This window comes from Cibotium barometz, chromosome 17 (genome assembly GCF_041138505.1).
Source record: "Cibotium barometz isolate CiBa-2024 chromosome 17, ASM4113850v1, whole genome shotgun sequence".
Taxonomy (NCBI): domain Eukaryota; kingdom Viridiplantae; phylum Streptophyta; class Polypodiopsida; order Cyatheales; family Cibotiaceae; genus Cibotium; species Cibotium barometz.
Genome location: NC_141062.1, coordinates 34,574,572 through 34,585,174, shown reverse-complemented (window position 1 = coordinate 34,585,174; position 10,603 = coordinate 34,574,572). Strand labels below are relative to the sequence as shown.

Below are 10,603 nucleotides of genomic sequence, written 5' to 3'. Positions count from 1 at the left end.
TGTAGGCATGGATACTCAAAAACCAGCAAATTCTCATTAGGGCTATGCCTCAATTTATAGTGTTTACATCAAGCATCAAATCCCATTGATTTCTCCATGATTCACTCCCAGAATATCTCCACCTTTTGCCTGATTCTCTCCACCTCTTCTCTTTTCCCTGAATATCTCCCAGAATATCTCCACACTCCTAAATTCCCTCATGCTACCCATTATTCTCTCCCAGTAGATTCTTCTAACCTTTTCACAGGTTCTTTCACAATTACATCTCCTCTTTTACAGCCTCTATCCAAGAGCTTGTTCCCACACACACCCTATTCACTTGTATATTTCAACACCTCCCCTCAAGTGAATACTCCTAGTACACCTAGACCCTATACCAAGTTTGCCTCCCCTTACTTGGTAGTCCGCGACCAGTGTCTACTCCTCCCCTCAAGTTATCTCAGCACACCTGGACCCTGTATCAAGTTTCTTTCTTACTTGACAGTCCGCGACCAGTGCCTCAAGTCCCTAAACTCCATAGTCCTTGACACTCTCTCTCTCTCTCTCTATGTGTCCAAGGCTACTATAAGTGCCCGTGACCTTGACTAAAGTGCTCACACATACATCTACCACGTGGCCTACATCATCGGTGGCTCAGAGGTGGTTTTACTTTATTGGGGCAGGTTACATTGGGTTGTGGGCTCTCTCTCTCTCTCTCTCTCAGAGATTTTCACATGGCTCCTCACTCTTTGGAGCCTCACATCTTCTCTTTTCTTCAGTCTTCTTCTCGTGGCAGCATCTCTCCACGCGTTCGTCTCTTCTTCCAGTCTTCTCGGGGCAGCTTCTCTTCTTGTGGCAGCTTCTCTTCTCGTGTCCATGTCTTCCTTCAGGTCTTCTTCTCGGTGTGGATCCTCTTCTTGGGAAGAGATATTCTTCTTCTTTCATGGCTGGGGCCATGAGCTCGTTCGTCAGGTCTTTTTGCTCCATGTGAGCAACATGTTTCAATGTTTTGCTGACAGTTCCTTTGGGCTTTTTATGTTTATTTTGTATCATTATGCAATGCAAACCCAAATTTATGTGGGAGGTCTTACCTCTTGCCTTAATCTGGACAAGGGCAGTGTCTGTTCCCATTTTTACACTGATAAAATGTGCCCAATACATAATGCGTATAGCATTCATTCTCATGCACATTCCAAATGCAACTCTGGCTGTGAATAATCTTGAATTTGAGTGAGATTTACAGGCATTAACCAAGGGTTGAATGCAAAAATGATGATTTTCATAAATTTATCAGCACAATTTTACCAGAAATTACATTAAATTAAGGGTAACCCCAATTTGTACGGGATGGTTGGAGTATCAAACCAACTCCGATTTGAAATCTGAAGTTATAGGGATCTGTATCAGATACCTAATGGTTAATTTGAACCCTCAATTGCACCAAAGTACAGTGATTAACACTGATTAATCACTGATTAGCAAATTAATGCTCTGGTTTGTGTGCAGAAAACAGAGTATGCGGGGAGCTCAGATCTGGTGCCTTCCACTTCAAATGAGCTCAAATGCTTTCAAAGGCATCAATAGCAATGAGTCTAGTAGAGGATTAAGCCAAGAAACACAAGATTTGACCAAATAATGAAAGCTTAATCTCTGTTTTACCAAAGTCACCTGCAGATTTGATGAAGAGCTTGGATCTCTCTGTAGACTTGATGAAATTGATTTCTGTCTTCACCAACTTGTAGAGCATGCTTGATTACCCCTTGGGCTAGGAGGAATTGAAGCAATTTGATTGGAGCAAGTAGCAATGGCAAAAATACCTCAGAAAAACGGCGCCCAGCAAAACAGCGATTTCTTGATTAAGAAATGATTAAGGCGTAATTAGTGAATAATTAGCAGATAAATTAATGTAGGCATGGATACTCAAAAACCAGCAAATTCTCATTAGGGCTATGCCTCAATTTATAGTGTTTACATCAAGCATCAAATCCCATTGATTTCTCCATGATTCACTCCCAGAATATCTCCACCTTTTGCCTGATTCTCTCCACCTCTTCTCTTTTCCCTGAATATCTCCCAGAATATCTCCACACTCTCTCTCTCTCTCTCTCTCTCTCTCTCTCTCTCTCTCTCTCTCTCTCTCTCTCTCTCTCTCTCTCTCTCTCTTACAAGCACACAAACCACTCTCTCTCTTACATGTGTTGAGAAATGTGGTGCCATGTGGTAAAGCCTACAATTATCCTATATGTGACTCTAGACCGAGCCATGGCACTACAACGAGCCTGATGTCCTAAAACCCCAGGACCTCACCAACAACACAAATATCAGCCCTATCTTCTTGAGGAGATCTTAGAGAGGCACAAAGCCACCTTCCCATGCCTGGCACATTTGCAAAGCCTTCTATAGGCTAACCCCATGCTCGATATCCTTGATGGCCCCCTCCCCCTACTATGGGATTAGCTCCATAGGTTGTATGATGATGATGGTCCCACTTTGTATCATATGGCTCAGATTTGACATTCCCAGCTCATAGCTCTAGTTTTGTTTTCTTTTATACCATGATGAGATTACATGGACAATATTGTATCACTTTTGGTCTCATAGACCCATTGGGTCTTTTGAATAAATTTAATATAACTCTCTCTCTCTCTCTCTCTCTCTCTCTCTCTCTCTCTCTCTCTCTCTCTCTCTCTCTCTCTGTGGCACATAAACAACTCTCTCTCTTATACAGACACAAGCCACTCTCTCTCTTACAAGCACACAAACCACTCTCTCTCTTACATGTGTTGAGAAATGTGGTGCCATGTGGCAAAGCCTACAATTATCCTATATGCAAGAGCCCAAAAGTTGTACCCAAGTCTTATATAAGGGGACCCATTTCAAGCAAACAAATCAAGCACATTCCTTAAGTTTCTTTATGAGTGCAAGCTAATCTATCTTGCAACCTATTTAACTTGAGTCAAGCTAATTACCACTATCTTCATGTGATGAACTCACACGCACCCACCATAGTCATGCATAAGCTAGCACTAGATCCATGCTCAACTTTGACATGGTATCAGAGCTAGGGTTGTGCTTAGCTTAGAATTAGTCTTCATTAGCTTAACTCTCTCATCTCACATCTCACTAATCTCAGTTTATTAGCCCTTAATCACCTCATTAGTGAAGCTTATCCTCACTACACTCTTGTGGCCCAAATTTGTGGAGCTTGGCATTGCCAATCCACTCCACAAATTCCAAAACAATCTTAACCACATATTCCCCTACCCTAGGCAAATCCTTAATAGCAAGGGTACCATCAATTTTTCCAAAATCGGCATGGATTTTGCCATGTAGCTAGCACTGGAAAATTGTCGCATTCTCCCTCTCTATTCACAATTGGGAGAAGCCCTCTTAGGTGTGCCTTGGACATAGTATGAGGTGCCCACATCTCAAATCTAGAAGCGTTTGATGTCGAGAAGAAGAAAAAACTAGTTGTGGTTCTCTGTAGAAATTTTGTATTTTTCGGTGCTATTGGGTTGGTTTTTTGAGCTTGGGGAACTCAATCCTATCAAAGGGTAAGCTAGGGAACTCAATCCTATTAAGGGTAAGCTAAGCAATCAAAAAGCCCTATCAAAATTTATCTTGGTAAGCTCAATTATGGCCTTCACTTTTTTGATTTACTAAACTCTAACTTAGCCTGTTAATCACTATCATTAAAGGCTTAATTAGTGAAAATTGAAGTGATTAAGCTTCAAAATTGGAATCTTTGGGTAGTTTTTTAACTTGGGACATCCTCATTTGCATTGGAACTTTCTCACTTAATCTCTCTCATTGTACACATCTGCATTTTTCTACATATCATTAGGCTTATGGTTAAGTTGACGCAATGGCTTACTCACCACCTTCAACCCAACTCTAATCTATGATTTTTTATCAATATTTTCAAGTTCTTTTAAAGCTAAAGCTCATTGTTAACCCCATTTATGGCGGTTAACTAGGTGGACGATTTCAATGGACCCCACCGGATTTTCTTCGAAGCATTCGAATTCACGAGTGTTTGGCATCAAAGGTTTTATTGATTTGGATCACGTTGTAATTTTGTCTGCCCAAGCGTTTTGTTGCACTTATAATGCACAACTTATGATTTTTTTGCTTCTAATGAGCTACATACGTTGTAAACAAGGGATGACCAAGCTAAGTGTAATGCCACCATCAAGTTCACATGTACACTAGTAGTCTAGCACACACACTAGATGATAGATTTACTCAATGGCCACCAATGCTCGGGTACCATTTAGGAGTGTACTAGCTTGTCGGTACTACACATGCACATTGGAGGGGGTGGGATGTATGTTACTCTCGATGCCTGAGGTTAGGAAGCATGGGCATTTATAGCCAAGGGGTTAGATGGGTTGTGGAGGGGATAAGTAAGTGGTGGAGGCGGTATATGCTGGAGTCACATAAGCTTGGGGGTTGGGATGTGGGAGCTACCACCACACGAACAGACGGTGTGCTAAGAAGAATACCACCACTAGGCTCGTCGACATTGTGTAGGTAGGAGTATGGTTGGCTCTGGTAGTGCCCATAGAAGGTGGTGCACTGGTTGTTTTTACTGCCCTGTAGTCTTGGGTGAATGGTTTAGAGGGGTGGCCCTTGGTGAAGTTATTGTTGTTGTTGCATTAGCCAAAGACCCTTGGGGTAATAGCAATCCTTGTCCTCATGGCCACCCTTGGAGTAGAAATAACAATACTTCTTAGCGGGACACTCGCCCAGGAGATGGTGGTCTTGTGAGCTGCACATCGTGCACCATGGACTAGCCTTGGGACCTTTGGCTTTGAGCTCTTCAATCTCTTTCCTCAGTGCTATAAGAAGATGACTGCATTGAGACGATTGTATTCTCCTGATAAATCATGAAATCTTCAATCTCCTTCTTGAGCTTAGCCAACTCGTGTAGGGAGGTGAATGTCGAAGTTGGATGTTGAAGCTATTGCTGGGGCAAGAGCTAAGGTTGAGAATATATGAGCCATAATTAGGGGGCCAAGAGGTATTGCACTTGGCGACCATTTTCCAGTAGTTGATATGAGTGGATTGGTCTTGGAAATCTTGCAAGGATCCTTATATTTCCTCTGAGAGAGCATACCCACTATTAAGGCATGTAGTTTCCACCCAATTTGGAAGGGGGTGAGTGAATAAGGGGATCAAACTTTTAAGTGCAGAGTTCGAGAGCAAGCTATGACATTCACACGCGGGCCGCTTACTTGGCGGCCACATCGGCGCCGTGTTGGCGCCAGCGTTAGCAGTGTTACCGTGGCAGCCCCAGCGTCGGCGGCCTGCGGCGGAGATGGACATTGTGGCCGGCTGCTGTTGCCCGGAGCAAGGAGCTCAAGGAGTAATACACGCGGGAGGAGGTGGCTCAGCCTCATGATCATCATATCATCCTCAAGAGCACGCACGGAGCGCCTATGGAAGGACTGCTCCAGGGATCCTTCCCTCTACAACCGACATACCAAAGTAAGTGCTTTGCCATTCTCACTTCTTCGCTTTCTGCAGGATTAGATCGGGCCTTACGTGCTGCCCTTTGCACTCGCCGTGTTACACAGACGAATCCAAGGGCTCCAGATTTCAAGCATAAAATTAACAAGCATTTGCTATGGACGGACCGCCGGAACAATCCAAACTGGGTTCATGACATGCTAATCAGACGCCAGAGACAAGAAGAGTCCTCTGTTATGCACAACCCACAAGATAACACCAACAAAAGTGGTGGTGGTGGCAGCAGCAGTGGCGGTGACGGCGGTGTTTGGGATATTCTTAGCTTAGAGGAGGCAGTCGCTTCTCTGGAAGAAGGGCTGCCACCCCAGCCTTCTGTTGAGGACATTGCATGTGTCTTGCACAAGTGCACAAAGGAGAGAAAGCATTGCGCTTGCATGCCTACATTCGTAGTAATGATCTGGAACTCCATCCATCACTTGGGAGCCACCTCGTCTCAACGTTAGTGGAAGTTGGAAGCATGTCCAATGCTCAGCAGCTTTTCGACAGGTTAGTGTATCGGAAGGAGTGCTCTTGGAATTCTCTCATCACAGGTTATATCAGATGTGGGAAGTCACATCATGCTCTCATCCTGTACCAGAAAATGCAAGAGGAAGAATCTGTGCTTCCTAGTTTATCTACATTTGTGGCCCTACTAAAGGCTTGTGCTGAGCTAAAAGATTTGGAAATAGGCCGCCAGATACATTCTGACATTGAGAGAGAGGGGTTGCTGGAAAGAGACATTGTTGTTGGCAATGCGTTGGTCAGTATGTATGCCAAATGTAGGTCTCTTGCAAAAGCACAGGAAGTATTTGACAAGCTTCCAGTTCGAGATGTTGTCTCATGGAATGCACTAATCACAGGATATGCCAAGCATGGGTGTGGTGAGGAAGCACTTAAGTGTTTTGAACAGATGCAACATGATGGCATCTCTCCAAATGCTGTCACCTTCGTTTGTAGCTTGAAAGCTTGTGGCAGTATAGGAGCCACAGACAAGGGCCAAGAAATACATGCTCAGATTTCCAGAAAAGGGTTGGAAACAAATCTTCGTGTGGGCAGCACCTTGATTGACATGTATGGCAAATGTGGCCTCCTTGCAAAAGCACAGGAAGTGTTTGACAAGCTTCCAGTTAGAGACGTAGTCTCATGGACTGCACTAATTGCAGGATATGCCCAACACGGGTATGGCAAGGAAGCACTGAACTGTTTTGAGCAAATGAAACATGAGGGTGTGCCTTCAGATGCTGTTACATTTGCTTGCGGCTTGAAAGCTTGTGGCAGCATAGGAGCCATTGACAAGGGCCAAGAAATACATTCTGAGATTGCTAGAAAAGGGTTGTTGGGAAGAGATCTTGTTGTTGGCAATGCGTTGGTTGATATGTATGCAAAATGTGGCTTGTTTGCAAAAGCACAAGAAGTGTTTGACAAGCTTCCAGTTAGAGATATAGTCACTTGGAATGCACTAATCACAGGATATACCCAACATGAGCGTGGTGAGGAAGCATTGAACTGTTTAGAACGGATGCAACTTGATAGCATCTCTCCAGATGCTGTCACATTTGTTTGCAGCTTGAAAGCTTGTGGCAGCATAGGAGCCATTGACAAGGGCCGAGAAATACATGCTGAGATTGCTAGGAAAGGGTTGTTGGAAAGAGACATTCTCATTGGCAACACATTGGTTGATATGTATGCAAAATGTGGCTTGCTTGCAAAAGCACAAGAGGTGTTTGATAAGCTTCGAGCTCGAGACGTAGTCTCTTGGAATGCACTAATCGTAGGATATGCCCAGCATGGGTGTGGTGAGGAAGCACTGAACTGTTTTGAACAGATGCAACTCGAGGGTGTCTCTCCGGATGCTGTCACGTTTGCTTGCAGCTTGAAAGCTTGTGGCATCATAGGAGCCACAGACAAGGGCCAAGAAATACATACTGAGATTTCCAGAAATGTGTTGTTGGAAAGAGATGTTGTGGTTGGCAACGCATTAGTTGATATGTATGTGAAATGTGGCTTGCTTACAAAAGCACAGGAAGTGTTTGACAAACTTCTAGCTCGAAATGTAGTCTCCTGGAATTCACTTATCTCAGGATATGCCCAACAGGGTTATGGTGAGGAAGCACTGAACTGTTTTGAACGGATGCAACTTGACGGGGTCATTACGGATTCTGTCACATTTGTTTGCAGCTTGAAAGCATGTGGCAGCATCGGAGCCACAGACAAGGGGCAAGAAATACATGCTGAGATTGCCAGGGAAGGGTTGTTGGAAAGAGATCTTGCTGTTGGCAATGCATTGGTGGATATGTATGGGAAATGTGGCATGCTTGCGAAAGCACAGGAAGTGTTTGACAAGCTTCCTGCTCAAGACATTGTCTCTTGGAATGCACTAATTGCAGGATATGCCCTACATGGGTGTGGTGAGGAAGCACTGAACTGTTTTGAACAGATGCAACAGGAGGGCATTTCTCCGGATGCTATCACATTTGTTTGCATCTTGAAAGCTTGTGGAAGCATAGGAGCCACAGACAAGGGTGGAGAAATGCATGCTGAGATTGTCAGAAAAGGGCTCGAAAGAGATCTTCTTGTTGGCAACACATTGGTTGACATGTATTGTAAATGTGGCTCGCTTCTTAAAGCACAGGAAGTGTTTGACAAGCTTCCAGTCAGAGATGAAGTCCTATGGACTGCACTAATCGCAGGATATGCCCAGCTTGGAGAATGTGAAAGTGTTTTTCATATCTTTGACAAAATGATAGGAGAAGGTGTAAAGCCAAATCTGGCCACGTTCATCAGTGTGCTCAATGCATGCAGCCACACAGGTGAAGTGGATAAAGGCCAGACATACTTTGAGGCCATGACCAAAGACTATGGTATTATCCCCACTCTTGAGCACCACACTTGCATGGTTGATCTCCTTGGTCGTGCAGGCCAATTAGAGAGAGCATTAGCAATGATCAAGAAGCTGCCATTCCATTCTGATCTTGTGGTCTGGCATACTGTGTTGGGTGCTTGTCGAAAGTGGGGCAATGTGGAGCTTGGAAGACAGGCCTTTGAACATGCAGTGCGGTTGGATGAAAAGGATCCTGCAGCTTATGTCTGTATGTTCAATATCTATGCAGATGCTAACATGCAAGAGGATGCGGAGGAAGTTGAGGCAATGAGAGTGGAAAAGCAAGCATGGAAATGAGGGTGGAAAACTTACCAACATGGAAGAATCCGATGACAGTGTACGTGTGCATGGATTGGAGATTAAAAGCTATCCCAAAACAAAAATATTTATGCAAAGCTAGAAGATCTTTTCTCAAAATAAGGGAGTTATGTCCAGGTTTGCATTACGCGTCACGAGATGTGTCCAATGATGCAAAGAAAGTGTGCTGTGCGGGCTTTGTGAGAAATTAGCTATCATATGTGCGCTTATCAACACACCTTTCAATGGGCTCTTGCTAACTAGTCAGCTCACTTTGCTGCACCCAGGTTACAAGTTTGAAACCCTGACACTTCTAGGAAAAAATATTCAATGCACCAAGGGATTACCCATATGTGTTGTCAAAAATATATGGGTTTACAATGAGTACCATAATCAATTCAGCTATGGCACTTACATTAAAGAAAGAGCAACCAACAATTTTTGTCAAGGATGCAATTCACTTTCATGTTTCGAGGAAAGAGCGTGCCTGTAAGGACTTGGTAGTGCAACTTCAATAGCCATTGTCCCTGTAACTTGAAATGTTGATGGCACAACGATCGATATGCACAGGCAAGGTGTACTCTGATGAGAATTGTCCCTGTACTTGAAAACTTGGTGTTACAGTGATGGATATACACATGCAAAGTGTACTCAGTTGACGAGGATGGAAGTTGAGTCGGATCCTGTGCGCTTTATTATAGCTGAGTCAGAATCTAAATTGCTGATGATAAACCATCATATTGATGGATATTTGATCTCGTTCAGTAGCATGATCCTCCATCAACTTGCACATAGACTGGCGATGTCGTCTTGAACTTTGAGATTTGGCTTCAGCCCTTTGAGTGGCAAAACATTATATGATCAACCCAATAAAGAGGAGATTCGGAGAAGAACAAAGAAACATACACAACCCATGCGCCCCCACAAGGAATCAGTCTCATCAAGCATTCCCTTTTATCTCGTACCTTTACATGAAACCAAATGAGCTTGCTTCTTTCCTCCTAGATGTAATATTGTGAGTAAAAGGTCAATACATAAATTTCTAGATACATGTACCCCAGGGTTTTGATCACAAAAAATGTTTTTGCATTCATAAAATCTAATTCCTATGAAGTTTGTGGGAGAGGGGTTACAATTTGTGGTCTAGCATTGAATTATTTTGAAGATTGTGTGGGGAACATGAATCAGATTTGGACAAAACTGACGGTCTATGATCAAAGGTTGTTTGGTTATGTAAAGGTGAAAAGTGAAGTCTCAAATGTGCAGATGTGGATGAGATCATGAGGGATGTAAGAATATATGAAGCGGTTGATGAGATCATGAGTGATGTAAGCATATGTGATGTCGGATTCACATGGGTGAGCCACACGGTGTGTGTATGTGTCATAAGGTTTTATGTGGAGGTAAGGTTTTGTCCTACATGATGATACATGTGGGTAACTAATGGAATGAGATTATGAGCCTTGCTTGTGCTAAAATAATTTTTGCTAATCAGAGAGTCACATGCGATTGCAAAAAGAACAGGGAATGTGGAGTATGAAACCTTTACTTTTCAAGGTTATATACCTCAATCGATGTCCTTGATGGACTATTGTGACTTAATGCATTAATCATGGTCCTCTCAAGAAACCAAGGTGCAAAATCTAATATGAACGCCTTCATTGGCCTCCACCAAACTTTACCCATCTCCCGTAAGTAAAGGACCAAGCTCCACCTCTTTGGGTGAGCACTATGGATTGCATTCTCAACCCATAACCTCTTGTCCCACCACTTAAACAAGTATGTGCACCTTCACATGCTCTTTGTCCATTTGCAAAGAACCATGGGATCCTCTCATCCCATAAATCAGCAACCTTTCTTTACATTGAGCATTCTCTTGCTCAAATCAAAAAATTTGAGGCAAAACTTGAAAACCAACTTATCTTTGAGATACCG

At 43.4% G+C, this 10,603-nt stretch overlaps 1 protein-coding gene across 1 annotated transcript; it reads left to right on the top strand.

Annotated features, from left to right (window-relative positions):
* The first annotated feature begins 5,188 nt into the window (after window positions 1–5,188).
* On the top strand, window positions 5,189–9,720 carry LOC147629918 (pentatricopeptide repeat-containing protein At4g13650-like). The gene is made up of 2 exons (XM_086811424.1): window positions 5,189–5,469; window positions 5,559–9,720. The coding sequence occupies exon 2, from the start codon at window positions 5,840–5,842 to the stop codon at window positions 8,666–8,668; it is 2,829 nt and encodes a 942-aa protein (XP_086667550.1). The 5' UTR covers window positions 5,189–5,469; window positions 5,559–5,839; the 3' UTR covers window positions 8,669–9,720.
* Window positions 9,721–10,603: the final 883 nt, after the last annotated feature.

What these genes read in the sequence shown, in the direction of transcription:
- LOC147629918 (XM_086811424.1), top strand. Translation starts at nt 5,840, where the DNA reads ATGTGTCTTGCACAAGTGCACAAAGGAGAGAAAGCATTGCGCTTGCAT.